Below are 18,013 nucleotides of genomic sequence, written 5' to 3'. Positions count from 1 at the left end.
TCCCCGTTCAGTGATGCAATGATGGTGTCTCTTTGTGTCGTTGTGGTTGGTGGTGCAACAATGTCTCACATTCCTGACTATTATGGGTGACGGATATGAACTAGTTACATGCTCGTGTACAGACTCTGTGCCTGAAGTAGGGTTTTCTGTGGGTTGTGACGAATTCATCACTGTGGGTTTAGCCGTTGGTTGGTTGGTGGTGTCGGTGCACTGACGTCTTATTGGACGGGGGGAGATCTGGTTTCCTCCACCATTAGATTTTCATCGTCGTCTACAAAATATGCCTGGTCTCTGACCGCCTCGTTAGCACGAATTCCCAGTAGCCTTGTTATTTTACCGGCGCATTTTCCAGTACACATTGTCTGTATTCTATAGCAGTTAGCCGCAACACTCAAATTGATATTGGCCAAGCTATGTTGTCAGTTCCAAGTTGACGTGTGGTGATGGTGACAGTGGGGAAAATGTCAGTTGCTGGAAAAAACAAAAACAAATAGGAATAGTTAATAAATTACATTCAAGCAAAAATATACAAGAAAATTAATAATTATATTTTTAAAAACAGCAAAGCAGTTCCTGTTTACAAATACAGTTTCCATTCCATTGACTTAAATTTATTAAAATAATTATATACATACGTTTCAATTGAACGTAAGTGCTGTGTGCTCTAGTTAAATTCTGTGTTATGGTGTTATCAAAAAAAAATGGAGCAGAACAAATACATTTCTAGTGGACTCATTTTCAGGTGTCTTGTCTGATTTCCTGCCTGGTGTGGATTCTGTATTGTCAGTCTCTGACGTGTCAGTTTCTTCAGAAGCGTTGGTCGTTGTTTCGTCTGGAGTGACAGTTTCAACACTATAATCTCCAGTACTTTCCAGGTCTGACTTATTATCTGAAAGAAAACAAATGGTCAACATGGTTAATTGTTATGTTTTTAAAGAAATTTAACATAACATGGCTAGTTGTCACAGTGATACATTACTTTCTAAAGTGAACAATATTAAAATCAATATTCTTGTTCACTATCTAGATTTTAAAATACAATAAAGTTTCAAATATATCCAAAATAACAAGACAGAATACAAAAATTAAATAATTCAATGTCGCAAGTGGCGACACAGCTGTAGGGTTTCGTTGATACTAGTAGTATTTATTTGTCTACACATGTTCGTACGAATATACGTATACTAGTCATGTAGTTTGGTTACATATTACTAGTTCTCTGATATTACTAATCCAAATCTCTCTCTCTCTCTCTCTCTCTCTCTCTCTCTATATATATATATATATATATATATATATATATAAACATATGTTTATATCTCACCAGATAGTGCAACTATGTTAGCGTCTAATGTCTCCCGTTTCTTCTTGTCCTCATCAAATAATCTTGTCTGAACTGATTTTTTTCTTCTATGACCCCCTTTACTATCTTCTTTTTCGACAGGACTGCTGTCAGCGTGAAATAAAACCAACGCAAATTTTGGTCGTTGTGAGGCTCGTCTGTTTGCCATGAGACGGATTTTAGGAATGAAGTGTATGCGATTCTGTGGCCCCTTTTATTGTGTCAAACAGTATTCATTGTTCTCAGGTATCATTGTACGCGAAGCAATAATCAGGTCCTCAAATAAAACAAAAGCAGCGAACAAAAGAATACCAACAGCATGTTGACATTGACAAGTCCCCTATTTATATAAAAAAAGTGACACGAAATCACAGTTTTTATTTATTGCATGTACTTTATTGTGCTGTTATTATCTTTATGGATGGATTATTTTTCTGTGCCGATCTTTGTCCCTACGAGATGTAAAATGTAATTCGGACAAATGTGGCACTTTCCTAATTTTAAGTCTTCATACCTCTGCATATACAAGTCCTTTTCTTCCAGCTGATCCACTACAATGGCTTTTAAATATGTTATGAAATGCTTAAGATGTTCTGTACTCGGTATTGGTGATGGCAGACCATTTCTGGCTCGAATGAAGTCCATTGCGTTATTGGCTCGGACTGGGTGTGTTGAACAGTACTGACAGTCCCCGTCCTCACATTTGCAAATAACCATTGCCCCGATTCTCTTGTCAATGTGTTTGACTGCGAATCTCAGTTCAGCAATAATGTCTTGGTTTTCTGCAGGTCTGGTCTTGCACAAGCTCCCCTCCAACACATTATGGACTGTGTCGTATTTGTGGTATGTCTCCATTTCTGTACACCCTTTATACGATGATGTCACTGGGAAACCATCAAAACGACATTGGTTCCAGTAATTGTCCACCGTTTTCTGGGCACTGTCAAAGACCTACAAAGTGAATAAAATTATTATTATAAAATTAAAACACGCTTTTCTGTTGTATCATAATAATAACGAAAACAGTATCTGTCCTACAGAAAGAATAATATAGAATGCCGTATTACCATCATAAAATAATTACGACATTGATTTTTAGGATACAGGTAGAAATATATATAAAGAACATAAAGCAGTTACATTCAAATACACATTAACATTTGTGATAATGCAGTATGTGTAATTTTGGTTAAACCACCAGCATGGCTGGGAATACAATGACAAAATATATTCCTATCTGATATTCCTTTTTTTCCACTGGTCTTTTGTTGACTGCCTTCGTTGATCGTACGGTGATCTGTCATCGCCTGCTACTGTGTCTGGGAGAATACCACCTAATACTCGTTGGCCAACTTCGCCCATGAATGTTCGATCATGTTAAAGGCAGATTACTGTGATGAATTTGTTTTTGCGTATCTGTTAATCGACTTAATTAGCTGATTACGAGTGAATGGCTGTGTTATGTCTGGCACCGTTTCGGCCCATTTGAGGTTCTAGACGATAACCATCGCTATTTAGACTACTATTTCTGACAGTTAGTATTCGCAGTTATTAATGTAGTGAACAATTAATCAAAAGATATGACGTGTTCAGTACTTAGTGTGATTGGCTTTATGATTGAAGGTTACGCCCTAGAGTCTTTTTACTGCTTTGTAATTGGTTAAGGTTTTGAAAGTGAATAAAGAGAGTTTTAGTTGGTCTTGGCGAGTACATCAGGACAGAGGAGTCTTGGAGAGGCTAGACGAGTCTTGAGACGCAGTCCTGGAGAGTCTTGGAGCGAGTCTTGACGCAATCTCGAGAGAGTCTTGGGTCAGCCTTGCGATAGTCTTGGGGCTTTTCCCCAGGGGGCTGTGTCCTATAGAGTGCTCGACTGACCGACTAAGACAAGAGTAGAAACGTATTTCGTTGTGTGTCTTACTTGACTGTAAAGTTTAAGTGACTTTCCCGATCCCGTACCTCCAGTGGACGCGGTAGAGAGACGAGACGAGATTCCCCCCTGACAAGTGTGGAGAACCCAGAGGAGGAAAATTTCCCCCTGATAGTACCCCGGGCAGTAGGACGTGATGATCAACACATTGTTAAGTTAAGATCGCACCTCAACGTACAATAATATAGAATGTTTGTTGTGAAATTACAATTATAGTTTCTTCTACCATCAACCACGTCAACAATTATGGTCTTTCCATCGTCTACAATCGGCCATAACACAGAAAGCAAGTCGTTTACATGTGTTTCAATGCAGTGGCTGATCCAGAGGCGGGATTACGTATAACTTCTCTGCAATTTACGCTTCGTAAATTTTAAGCGAAGCTTGGACCCCGCCCCCAATACATTTTGCTGGATCCGCCACTGTTTCAATATTGCATGGTCGGTATTTTTCGACCCTGGCAATCACTCTCAGTGGGCCGGTTCATGGATAGGATTAATGTTTTCTTCCTAATCTGTCGCAAGTGAACTTAGTGGTCTCGTGTATCACAAAATAGCCCAATGGTGTTATAGCCAGGCTTCGGAAAGTCGTGATCATTTAAGTCAGGACTGTCGTCAACAGGAAAACAATTCCTGGGCTGGTGATAGCAGCTTACAGCTGGTGTGCCGACGTGTAACTTGTTCATGTTATCTGAAGACAATAAACAGACTTCACTTTTGAACTGCGCAGCGAATTCAAAAAAAAAAAAATATTTCGTACGTGCAAAATAATACTGGGCATCAACATTGTCTGTTCTTTGATTATTCTTCTATTTCTCCATCGTACAATCGTATTGTTTTGTTTCGTCTATTTGGGGCAACCATCAACCGAGCTATGGTGGCGATGCCATTTTTGGGGAGGTCAGGATGTGTGTCTCCTGTTTTCTTATTTTGTGTAGATGGATGTGATAACTTCGTATCTATATTTAGTAGGCTAGATGTTCTTTTGTTAGTGGTCACATGACCACCTTTGAGTTTGTAATGGCGGCAAAGCTTGCCAAGTTGTAGTCTGCAGTTCCACAGAATAAAACTGAGTTAACGTGTTAATTGCCGTTTTTCCTGTGTGGATCTTTGCGGTGGTGGATAGGCAAACACTCGGTTACTACATAAATGGCGACGAGGATGACAGGAATGACCTTAAGGTGAAAAATCGAATTTTTTTTCCACGGACGGTTGTTGTACTGCAGACTATGTGTCAAAAAGGCCAAGCTGTGTGCTTCGTAAATTTGATGGTTACTGCATTTTCTGTGTGAAATACTACAACAGGAGGTATCGGACTTTGTGACTGTATAAATACAACTCTGTGTGAGTTAAAATAGTAAGTGAGTATCTAAGAATTATTCACGTGAACTTCCGTTGCTAAAACGATATACCTAATTACGTATTCAGAATGGCGCTAATCGGAAACGTTAGCGAATTCGACCCAGAACTTGGGTCATGGACGGAATACAGTGAAAGATTGGAACATTATTTCGTAGCTAACAAAATAGTAGAGCCAGACGTGAAGAGATCTGTGTTAATTGCCATAATAGGTCCTAAGGCGTACAAACTTTTGCGAAATTTGTGCAAACCAAAAGAACCAGGCAAGTTATCGTTCACTGAGTTGTGCGAGCTGTTAACCAAGCATCACGACCCGAAACCGCCAGAAACTGTTGCACGACTGAAATTTCACAAACTCAACCGACGAAATGGTGAAAATAGAGCTGATTATGTGGCTTCCTTGAAATCGTTAACAGAACACTGTAATTTTAACTCTCTGTCTGAAGAACCCCAGGATCAGATGCTACGTGGTCAATTAATAGTTGGTATTAATGATGAGCGCATACAATCTAAACTGCTGTCCATTGAGCCAAAAACAGGAGAAATTTTGTCATTCAAAAGAGTTTATGAAGTGGCAATAGCTGCAGAATGCGCAAAGAAAGATGTATCCGATATGAAGGACTCCCCTACCATACATAAAACCTATACAACAATAGCAAAACCATGTTGGAGGTGTGATGGTAATCACCAACCATACAACTGTACCTATAAGGACAAGACTTGCTACAATTGTCAACAGAAAGGACATATTTCGCGTAAGTGCAGGAATGAAAAGCGTCCAAATCAAGAAGCAGACACTACAAAACCATTTCGTGGGAGAAGTCGTGGACGAAGCTATACTGACAGCAGAAAACAAGTCAAGTCAACAACTAAAAGTGGTAGTACTCACGTTGAAGTTGAAAACATTGACAATGAGGTTTTGGAGGGAAATGATTTTGATGAAGATGACTATTATAGTTTTAATGAGATCAATTAGGTCAAGTTGATCCTTTTATGTGTAAAATGAATATTGAAGGTCAATCAGTTGATTTAGAAATTGATACAGGTGCAAGCTTTACTTTGTTAAATGCACAGGAATTTAAAAAATTATGTAGATTTAACCCAGAATTAAGGCAGGGGTTGCAGAAAGTTGATGTAATTTTGAAGACTTACACTGGTGAAACACTGGATGTCGATGGTGTCGTTAAGGTGGAGGTTGATTATAATGGTCAACACTTCACATTACCGGTGATTGTTGTATCAGGTACAGGGCAGAATTTGCTAGGTAGAAATTGGCTTGAAATTATTCAGTTAGACTGGAAAAAATTGGTACACCAAGTCAAGGTAGAGTCTAGTGATTATGATAGTTACTTGCATAGGGTAAAACAGAAGTATAATGATGTTTTTACACCAGGTTTGGGTAGTTATAATGGAGATAGTGCCAAGATTTATGTAAAGAGTGATGTGAAACCTAAATTTTTTAAGGCACATCCCTTAGCTTTTGCGCTGAGAGAAGCCACTGATTCAGAGTTAGACAGGCTTGTAGAGAATGGTACTCTCACACCAGTACAGAATTCTGAGTGGGCAACACCTATTGTGGTAGTGTCAAAACCATCTGGGGGTGTTCACATTTGTGGGGATTATAAAGTTACTATTAATCCTGTAACTGAATCTGACACATTCCCATTACCCAAGATTGATAGCTTACTTGCAAATTTGGCTGGTGGTAAAACCTTTACAAAATTGGATTTGAGTAATGCATATCAGCAAATGCTGCTGGAAGATGACTCCAAGAAATATTGTGTCATCAACACTCATCGTGGTTTGTTCATGTATAATAGAGTTCCTTATGGAGTGAAAATGGCTCCCGGAATTTTTCAACGACATATGTATAATTTGTTAAGAGATATACCACATGTTACTGTATATATAGATGATATACTCATTACAGGTGTCTCTGATCAAGAGCACAAAGAAAACCTTGAGAAAGTTTTGAAAAGATTGCATGATAAGGGTCTTAAGATTAAGTTTGATAAATGTTATTTTTTTAAACCAAGTGTAACCTATTTGGGTCATGAGATAGACTCAACGGGTATCCATCCTTCTAAGGATAAGGTTAGGGCTTTTGTGGATGCACTAAGACCAACTGACGTCCACACATTGAAGTCTTTCTTAGGTGGAATCAATTTTTATGGGAAATTCCTCAAGAATTTGTCCTCAGTGTTGGCGCCCTTATATAAATTACTACGTAAGGGTGTGTCATGGCATTGGTCGCAGCCACAAGAGCAATCATTTAAAAACGCTAAGAAATTACTGATTTCAAGTGGTGTTCTTGTACACTATGACCCATATAAACGTATTGTCATGTGATGCTTCGCCTTATGGCATTGGTGCGGTTTTAGCACATAGAAATGATGATGGTTCTGAGCATCCTATTACTTTTGCCTCTAGAACCTTGAATGATGCTGAGAAAAACTATGCTCAGATTGATAGAGAGAGTTTAGCTATCATGTTTGGAGTTAAACATTTTCATAATTATGTTTTTGGATTACATTTTACATTGGTCACTGACCATAAGCCTTTAGTTTCATTGTTTCATGAACACAAAGCCTTGCCTAGTATGGCCAGTGCTAGAGTGCAGCGTTGGGCAATTGCTCTTGCAGCGTACGATTATGATTTGGAATTCCGTAGAGGCCTAGATAATGGTAATGCTGATGCATTGAGTAGGTTACCATTGCCTAATAAACCAAAATCTGTACCAGTACCTACAGATACAATTTTATTGCTAGAGCACTTGTCAGGCCAACCCATTATCGCTGATCACATTAGAAATGGACAGCTAGTGATCCACTTCATTCCAGAGTGCTGTCATTTGTTAAAAGGGGTTGGTCAAATGAATTTAAATCATAAGAGTTGAAACCATTTTATGTACGTAGACATGAGCTCAGTGTACAGGAAGGTTGCATATTGTGGGGTAATAGAGTGATTATTCCACCTGCTGGACAGCAGGGAATTTTAACAGAATTGCATGAGGCACATCCAGGCATCTCTGTAATGAAAGCTATAGCTAGATCATACGTTTGGTGGCCTTACATGGATCGCGATATTGAGAAAGCAGTTGAGAACTGTGAAATTTGTCAAATTCATAAAGTAAACCTAGTAAGGCTATATTACATTCCTGGCCTTATCCAGAAAAACCTTGGGAAAGGGTGCACATCGACTATGCAGGACCATTTTTAGGCAAAATGTTTTTGATTGTAATTGATGCATACTCAAAATGGTTGGAAGTGAAAGTCATGAATATTTCTACGTCTACAGCAACTATTGCTGAATTGAAAGATATATTTTGCACTCACGGCCTACCAGATATATTAGTTAGCGATAATGGTAGCCAATTCACAAGTGATGAATTCCAAAAATTCATGCTGTATAATGGTATTAAGCATGTGACCTGTGCACCATTTTATCCAAGTTTTAACGGTTTAGCCGAACGAGCAGTTCAGACTTTCAAAAATGGAGTGAAAAAAATGAAACAGGGAGACATTAAAACTAGAGTATTAAGATTTGTATTTAGATATCGTAGTTCTCCACATTGTGTAACTGGTGCTACACCAGCTAAGTTGTCTATGAATAGGGAACTGCGCACCCATTTGTCACTTGTTCACCCTGATTTTAGATCAAAGGTAATATCAAAACAGGCAACACAGAAATTGTATCATGAGTTTTTGATATTCATGATAATGTGCTAGTACTAAACTATAGTGGTAGAGGGAATAGATGGTTGCCAGGTGTTATTGTCGAAATTACTGGTCCTGTATCATACAAAATCCAATTGGGCGATGATAGGATTGTTAGAAGACATGTAGACCAAATTAGAATTAGGAAATTTGATAGTACTGTTAGTGAGACTAGGGTGAATGAGGAGCTACCAGAGATTCCAATTGTTAGTAAACAAGTTACTCCTTCATTAAGTGTTCCAGTTTCTAACGAGGACTTAAATCCCAGTGTTGTTCTTGATACAAGTCCTAGTAACATTGCTGATTGTAATCCTTGCCCAGATCACTCAATTATTCAGACTCCTCCAGATACCACTCCTAAAGATACAGTTAAACCAAAGATTTCTAGCCCAGGTGTTATTACTACTAGGTCTGGACGCATTGTCCACAAACCAGATAAGTTGAACTTGTAATTCTGAGTTTATTAGTGTTTTGACTTTCCTCATTGTAAGCCATTTTAGGGGGAAGGGATGTGATAACTTCGTATCTATATTTAGTAGGCTAGATGTTCTTTTGTTAGTGGTCACATGACCACCTTTGAGTTTGTAATGGCGGCAAAGCTTGCCAAGTTGTAGTCTGCAGTTCCACAGAATAAAACTGAGTTAACGTGTTAATTGCCGTTTTTCCTGTGTGGATCTTTGCGGTGGTGGATAGGCAAACACTCGGTTACCACAATGGACACCGCATTTCCCAGCATTTTCTCGTCGACGCTTATGCGCTTCAAAGCCATTTTGGCGAATGATTGGAATTATCGTTGGATGTAAATGTGAAATGTTTGCTCTTCCGGCATTGGCACGTCTACCACCATGCGTTGGAGTCTTGAACTGCCCATTTCGGTGCCGTCAACAGACTGCAAACTACGGTGTTCAGGGACGATGATTAAATTAGTAACTGGTGCTGCAGAGCCATTAAAAGAACTGGTATTGGTTCTGTATTCTGACTGATGAGACGAAACCAATGCACTTTCTGTAGACGGTGCTACAGGGCCCTTATTCAGACGGGTGACGACAAAACATCCAATATTTAGATAAAGCCATGTCAAGAACGTGTGTAATCACATAGCACTAAAATAAGTAAAGCTTACATAAGACCCCGTATTATCTTTATTTTGATTCCCCTTTGTTATTAAAGCAAATATGTTTAACTTCCTGTCACTAAAAACATGTGAAACCTGAATAGTAAATTGTATTGAACTGTCTATTTTTAGCATATCACCAAGCTGTCATTACATTAACTTTAAATGTCCTGTCACTGAAAACACAATAACATACTGAATACATTCCGAGAGTAGAAAACATAGAAATTATATATACTGGTATCTGCCATAAATCCACCACGACTTCTCATGCATGGCCAAATCAGGGAACTGTAATGACCCTGGCCAAACCAATGTCAATATGTGTTTCATGTCATGTATATAAAAACAGAAAATCAGGGCTATTCGTTTATAATTGCTGAACACAGGAATTATGATGTGAACTCCAAATACATGAATAATATGAGTCATTCTTGTTTCTTTTTAGTTTGACGACGTGCGAATTTGTGTACAAATTAATTAAATATTTGAAAAATGCGTTTCAAGGATACCAAAATAAACATGGGACTAAAATGTACTACAATAATAATGTACTACATATATGGCCATACTCACGAAGCCCTATAAAAGCTAAATGAAATAGTATTATTGATTTTATTCTAAATCCTGTTTTCAGGTATTCAGTTTGTATATTAAACTTCGTGTGATTCTGATGTTTTTTATAAAGACCGACTGATGACAAGTGTTCGCCACCTACGCGACAGTTTATATTTTCAATGAACATAATATATTATGTAAGAAATATTTCTATTGGTTCAAATGGTCCTAATTGCGTCTTTTCGACCAATCGGAGACCCAGTTACAAACACATTCCACTTCCGGGATGAGTGGGTGTACGCTTCGCCAATTCTGTTCATTTCCAGTTTGTTTTAAAAACAATTCCCCAACAAAACGCAATTTATTCATCGCTCGTTAAAATTTTCAAGAACATAACAATATCCATATCTGCAGAGCGGGTCACCACACTTGCCAGCTCAACATGGCCTTCCCGATCCATGTAACCTGCCTAAACAAAGGCATGAGTACAGTCACTCAGCCAATAGTCGAACACTAAAATACGATCGCTTTTAACAGAGCCGCGGTAGCGGCCAAAACTGAAAACGTGTCACCAATATCCAGTCAAGTAATTGTTCGATTCAAATGACGAAAATTATCGTTCGAGTCTTGACCGGGTTTAGTGTGGGTCGAAAAAATCGTACCGTGGCCTTCAACCAGTACTCGAACACCTCGTCCTATAATCGAACGTTTTTTAACGGAGGATTTTGAACATAGTAATAGACTGAAATAGGGACCATAGTTAGAAAATAATTACATTGAGCCGCCGTAAACCAGAAAAAATCGAAAAGGTCATAGTTTGACCTAATAAATACCTTGTTCTCGACCAGGTTCCACATGTGAAAAAAAAATCAAGTTGGTGGCGCTCTTTTCAGTCAATCAGTCATTTCGCTTCAAATCTCACTGATTTCAATTTAAAATGAGAGAGACATATTTGCAACTATTTATGTGAAACTACTGGCTGTGTTCAAATTTATTATGCAACTTTAATTGCATTATGCCAACTATAGTTTGCGCTGCAGTTTGGGCTGATTCAGATTTTTTTCTGGTGAAATGTATGACTTTTAAAAACATGACTCAGAATAAGAAAACTAGATAATCCCATGTTTACATAATCAGGAAAGGGGTTCTATGTTTTTTTTTAAATGTAGCGCACACTCACAAACAATAGTGCATTGCATCAATGTGGTCTCATTTATTTTACTCACATTCTTATCTCCAAAAAGTGGATAATCGTTAGCGTATTCCACACTTTATTTAAAGGAGGTTTATTTTGAATGTACACACACATACACACATATAAATGTAAAAGATGTAGTAAATAGTACAACATATCTTTTATTGCAAAAGCAGAAATAACTTTTTATTAACATATTAAGTCATCAGATAATAAATAATTACCAGGGTGTAGATAAATTGTCATCATGTTTAATGTTCCAAAAAATTACAAAAATAATTTAGTAGAAATACAAATTAAGTTTAAAATTAATGCTGAAGATCTGTCCCTGCTTAAACTAAGAGTTTATAATAAGTGTTTCTCAATAGAGCAGTAATGGCAAATGAATGGCGTGTCAGTGTTTATTGAGCTGGTGTCGTAGATTAATGGGATGCAGGATACATGTAGCCACCCATCACAACCACCCACATCTTTGTCACATTGCACCCAGATTTCTTGTTCTTCTCCCTCTCCCTGTAGGCAGATGATACAGAGTTCTGGGTCCTCATGCATGTGAATTACACGGCGTCTTTTCCTGGCTTGCTGTGTGGCTGCTGCTGTTCTCTTTCCCAACTCTCTTTCTCTAACTTTCTTTTTTCTTCTCTTCCCTTTCTTCCTCTTTTGCTCTCTTTTTTTTCTTCAATCAGCATCATTTTGTTTTGCATAGCCGCAACATCTTTCAAAAATTACAAGTGTTGATCCTGGCTGTGTGGCAATCAGGACCAGTCATGAAATTGGGTAGTGATTGTTTTCTACTCACATTAAGTTTCTTTCTTGCACCTGTCAACGGGTATGTTAGTATTTCCTTTATGACAGGAGATGATGACTGATCATTTGCTAAGTGCAAGGTGGATGTCGATGGCTGTTGTGTTGTTATCATTTCTGTAGAGGTGCTGGCTGAAGAATGATGTGCGGATGAAATTGAAGTCTCAGGTGTGGTGTTAGTGCTGGATTCTGGAGGACAGGGTGGTGGTGGTGATGGTTCTATTGGTGCAGGTGCTTGTGGTTTGTTCAATTTTTTCCATAGACGATAGGAAGGGCTCCCAGGCAAATTATATCCTTCTTCTAAACGCTTCTGGTATATTTCTTTTTCTGGTGTCAGTGAATCATTCAGGGCAGCTCACATTATGTCATTCGTAGTTGCTCGAGTATTGGTTGGTTGTGCCGGTACTGATTGCGGGGTGGTACAGGTTGTGGATCAGTGAATGTTGAAGCAGGCAGCAGCAACTTCTCACTGATTTGTGATCTGTTCACCGGGACAATACCGCTTCTCACAAATCCATCCGTGATGATTTTGGGGGTAGCACTTCGTAACCAGGCCTGTCTAAAAATCCTGGCAAAGTTTTTTTTTGTTCATTTCCTCTCCTGGGTTTCTTTGCTGTGAAGTCCCGTACATCACTTCCCCATGCACTTTTTAGTGGTGCAAACAATGAGACATCACATGGCTGCAGGAAATGTGATGCGTTGGGTAGCAGCTTGTATAACAGAATATTATTCTCTCTGGCAAGTTGAAATAGATCATAGTTTGTGTGACTCATGTCCATCGTAAAGTAACGCAACTGGTCTTGCAGGTGGCAGATTTGGGATAAAGTGGTTTGCAAACCAAGAATAAAAGGCCTCAGTATCCATCCATCCACTTCCACAGAAAAAAACAAGCCGAACCATCAGTTGACCCTGCCAAAGGATTCCAAGAGCGAGGGGCTTGCTTCTGGGGAAATAAATAAAATGGAGGAAGAGCTGATCATGCAGCATTGACTGCAACCAGAACAGTTATCTGCCCGTTATTTCCTGAGACGATCTGCGGTACGTCAATCTTCCGTTTAGATGGTCCCAAAACCTTGCCAGTTTTGACCTGCATGGCGAATTCACTTTCGTCACAATTCCAAATATTATTTAGTTTGTCCAAAAGATCATGGTCCGATAAAAACATTTCAAACTCCCGAAACCATTCATCCACTTGGTCTTTGGAGACTCTTGCCCTCTTCATCTCTAGCTTTGTGGGCTTTAGTAGCTTAACCCAAGGATTTCTCTTCAAAAACTGCCTGTACCATTTGTCTCCTGGTAAATTGGGGATACTTTTGTCTTTTAAAAGGGTTGCTCGCTTGTCTTTATCAAGAATTTCTTTGACTTTGTATAATATTTTTTTTTAGTGACACCAAATCCTCTCTCCGCCATTCCAATGATCCAATCCGCTAGTGCTGTTTCTTCTGCAGTGGTCAGGAATTTAGCAGGACCTTTCCCTTTTCCCATCTCAACTCTCCCAGAAGCTCTGTCATGAAGCGTTGTCGTCTTCACATCCCACTTAATAAAATGTCATTCCGACAGGCATCCCTTTTCTGTGACATCTTTTAATGCAGCTTACTAAACGTGCAGATCTGTCCATAGTGTCACATACAAGGTAACTCTAAACCATAAAATAAAGCAAGGCATAAATATGAGTAATGGTATATTTGGTAAGTAATTTTTAAACCTGCAGTCGCTATTATGCAGTAATAACATAAGCTGCTATTATCACCTTAATTGAAGTCATGAACATGCATAGATTCAGTGGCAATAAATCTTAAATCAGCTTTTATTTTGGGATTAGTAACACGTACACTTACATAGAGGTGCATGCGTTTATGGTCTAAATAGCACCTTTTATAAATACATATATGACAATAGTATTTTCAAAAGAATTTAAGTTAATATTATAAAACTATTCAACGTTAAATCTAACTTACTTTAGATGTTTAATTTCAATGTCAAGCAATATACAATTAAGGGTCTATTCTTATTTTCAATATATTTTACATTTTAAAATGACATTAATTTATTTAATTTAAATCTATTTTATATTGTGGCTAACAATATGGATATATACTTATTATTAGTAGTAGTATTCAGTGGCAACAAATTTTAAGATCTGTGATATAAATCTAGAAAAAAAAACTTACCATTACCATGATTATTTAAATGATATTGTCAAGGGAATTTTTTTTACACTTGTAAATTAAAAAAAATAATTGCCTTTCAAGCTAAAATACCATCAAGAGTTGTCTCTGAGTGTTTGTTTTGAGTGATATGCAACATGTATATTCACTATTTACTGATATAGAAGATGAAGACTTGTATTGAGTTGCCATGGTAATACAATGCTCTCCCATTGTTACAGTTAAATCAACAGAGGTATAGTATTTCCTGTCCATTGTCAATGAATTGTTTACGACCACAACCTTTATGTACATATATTGTACATCCTTGTCTGTCAGGTTTCCATTGTTACTAATGAGGATATGTTACACTTCCTGCTGTGTGCATTGTAAAGTTTACACATTTTTTGCTAACTTTTTGGTACAAAAGTTTATTGCACATTCTGTGTCTTTTTCAATTGTGTAAATGGCTATGAAGAACCAAATATTTTTTTTTTATTTGGAAATGAACTCCAACAATGATTTAGACCAAGATCACAATCATCTTAACACACCAAGTGAGAGGCGACTATTTATCTGGGCAATAGATTTTTGTTATGTGAAAACATTTTCATAAGTGAAATTCATAAACTGGTGATATTTTTTTTAGCATTATTATTTAGATTGAGATAATTCAGATAAAGATGGAAAGCTAACATAGAAAACTTATTAAACTTTTTCAGAGCTGTTCTCCGGAATAAATTCTCAGCACATGCATTTGGAAAAAACACTGAATTTCTTGCCTGATAATTGAAAATAATGTACTTTTAAAACCTATAAATAACTATAAAATCTGTAACAAGAAATACATTGCATGAAAATACAAATATTCAGAAGACTGTCATCAATAGCAGTAACTTAGACAAAAGGCATGTATATTCACAATTTACTGAGATGTAAGATGAAGATATGAGTTGCCTTGGTAACACAATGCTTTCTCATTGTTACAGTTAAGTCAACAGAATGAGCCAGGTATAGTATTTCCTGTCCATTGTCAATGAATTGTTTATGGCCACAACCTCTATGTACATATATTGTACATCCTTGTCTGTCAGGTTTCCATTGTTACTAATGAGGACTAGTTACACTTCTTGCTGTGTGCATTGTAAAGTTTACAAATTTTTGTATGCCAACTTTTTTATTTTTATTTTTTATTACCTACCCGCAAGTGTGTGAGACAGTTGATTATTGACAATATTGCTGACATTGACTTTATTCGTGCTCCTCGTTGCAATGAGCCAGATCAATTTGCCTCAGTGCTGCTAAGGTCACAGCAATTGAGGCTGCCATTGAAGAGTCTAACATTGATAATGATATGAAAATAAGATATCACTGTGCCAAGATTGTACGCAAAGACATCATAGACTCCACACCATGGGAATTCAAAGGAACATTAGAGTCAGACATAAATGAAACTTGTCCAGCCAAACTCAGCACATTGCTTCACTGGATTCTGGAAGGTGTTGCATCTAATATTCAAATAAAGAAACGTGTACACGATGTGACACAGAAAATCAATCTTCTTGCTCAGCAAGTTATATATCAATTGAAATCTGATCGACAGCTTCTATATCAACCCGAATCTCCAGATGAGACATTCTGCCATCAACGAGAATACCCAATACAGGTTGGAACAGGTGTCTCAGTTCACCAACAAATGCGAAGTAGGTCAATGATTGACTACCTTCCGCCATGTGGCAAGTATGATGCATTGGAAATAACAGAAGATGCAGCAAATGATGATTTCTCAAGGTCAGTTGGCCAGTCCTTCATTCGATTAGATACAGATAGCAAACAATACATACCTACATGGGCTGCATATAATTCAGTAGTAACTTCATCAGTATGCCAGTTAACCAATGTTGCCATTACTGAATGCACCTGCACATGAATGGGGTACAATTCTCACCATTCTCAAGCAGGCACAAAAGATCACAACAGTGATAATGGGAGAAGGTAGCAAGACAGTGATAACATTTGATCTGCAGTTGTATGAGAAAGCAGTGAAATTACAGATGCATTCATCGGGAGCAATAGACCATCTAGTATTCCGCATTGGCGAGCTTCATACAGTGATGACAGCTTTACGAGCCCTGGGCGCATCTATTGAAGACAGTGGTCTTGATGATGCATGTTTGTATGGTTCAACAACTACACGTCAGATAATTGATGGCAATCACATGAAGCGTGCCCTGACTGCTCACATTATCACAGCATCAGCACTCTGTGACTTGCACCTTAATGTTTTTCTGGTAACAGATATCGAACAGGCCAACGAACCATTTAGTCCCGTACTGATCAAGACAATCTCCATGCAGCAGTTTGTGCAGCTAATTCCGCATGTCACAACCATGAATATGATATACTAGAAGTTCATCATGAGAAAATATTGACATTGACTTAAGGATGCTGTACACCTTTTTTTGCTTTGAAACCTAAAATTCTACTTTTTTGTATTTTTCAATGCTGGACTACAAGGAGCAAACACTCAAGTAGTTTAGGCGACACTATAGGTACGACCATGAGGGCGCTGTTCATGGGATGACGTCATTACGATGACGTCATATTGGGATAGGATGACGTCATCCCGTGATTTGACGTCATATTTGGATGGGATGACGTCATCCTATCCCAATATGACGTCATCGTAATGACGTCATCCCATGAACAGCGCCCTCACGGTCGTACCTATAGTGTCGCCAGGATGACGTCACAATGGGAATATGTGAATAAATTATGACCTATAGTGTCGCCAGATGACGTCACAATGGGAATATGTGAATAAATTATGAGGGCGCTGTTTATGACGTCATATTTGGATGGGTGAAGACGTCATAAAATGTGACGTCATCTTATGAGGGCGCTGTTCATGACGTCATATTTGGATGGGACGGTGACGTCATATTGGGGGTGATGACGTCGTAAAATGTGGCGTTATCATCATGAATTTTTCAAAACGAACGACAGAGGGCACTCACACACAAATAAATACACGTCATTTTAGAAACTAACGTTTATTACACAAAAGAAGAATATTAGCATTAAAAACATGACATTTTAAAATAGTTGAAATACATAGGGTATACATTTTTGACAAAAAACTAGTAAGATCAGTTACATTACATATATTTTTTGTTTATTTGTTTTGTGTTTTGTTTTTGAAGTAATTAATCATAAATTGAAATGGTATACATTTTCAAATGCTGTTAAGTATTCACACTGAGTAATATAAGAATGATATTATTAGATGACAAAAAACTAGTAAGATCAGTTACATTAAATATATATTTTGTTTTTTTTGTTTTGTTGTTTTGAAGTAATTAATCGTAAATTGAAATAGAATACATTTTTCAAACACTGTTAAGTATTCACACTGAGTAATATAAGTATGATATTATTAGAAGTAATATAAGAATGAGTTTGAAATACATACAGTATACATTTTCAAACACAGTAAAGTATTCACACTGAGTAAATAAAAAATGGTTATACATGACATTTAAACAAATATTGCAAAACTAGGTTGAAATAAATGGAATAGGGTTAGGGTCAACAGAAAACTCCCAAGTTTCTACATTTCACTAAAAAATTGACATTTTTTTAAAAAAGAAAGTTGAAATACATTTTCAAAACGCAGTAAAGTATTCACACTGAGTAAATAAAAATGGTTATACATGACATTTAAAAATAATAGCAAAACTAGGTTGAAATAAATGGAATAGGGTTAGGGTCAACAGAAAACTCCCAAGTCTCTACATTTCACTAAAAATTGACATTTTTTTTTTTTTTTAAAAAAGAAAATTGAAATACATT

The 18,013-nt window shown here is 37.4% G+C and overlaps 1 protein-coding gene across 1 annotated transcript; it reads right to left on the bottom strand.

The window, feature by feature from the left end:
* Nucleotides 1-1,716: 1,716 nt before the first annotated feature.
* Nucleotides 1,717-10,818, bottom strand: LOC144355612 (uncharacterized). The gene is made up of 2 exons (XM_085496013.1): nucleotides 10,791-10,818; nucleotides 1,717-2,293 (listed from the first exon to the last, which is right to left on the bottom strand). Exon 2 carries the CDS (start codon nucleotides 2,195-2,197, stop codon nucleotides 1,769-1,771), a length of 429 nt encoding a protein of 142 aa, XP_085352139.1. The 5' UTR covers nucleotides 2,198-2,293; nucleotides 10,791-10,818; the 3' UTR covers nucleotides 1,717-1,768.
* Nucleotides 10,819-18,013: the final 7,195 nt, after the last annotated feature.

The sequence above is a fragment of the Saccoglossus kowalevskii genome, chromosome 22 (assembly GCF_978046115.1).
Source record: "Saccoglossus kowalevskii chromosome 22, keSacKowa6.1, whole genome shotgun sequence".
Classification (NCBI taxonomy): Eukaryota; Metazoa; Hemichordata; class Enteropneusta; family Harrimaniidae; genus Saccoglossus; species Saccoglossus kowalevskii.
The sequence above is the reverse complement of the archived record's forward strand: the minus strand, read 5'-3'. Positions and strand labels throughout refer to the sequence as shown.

Excerpts from the sequence above, each read along its gene's own strand:
- LOC144355612 (XM_085496013.1), bottom strand. The coding sequence starts at position 2,197 with ATGGAGACATACCACAAATACGACACAGTCCATAATGTGTTGGAGGGG.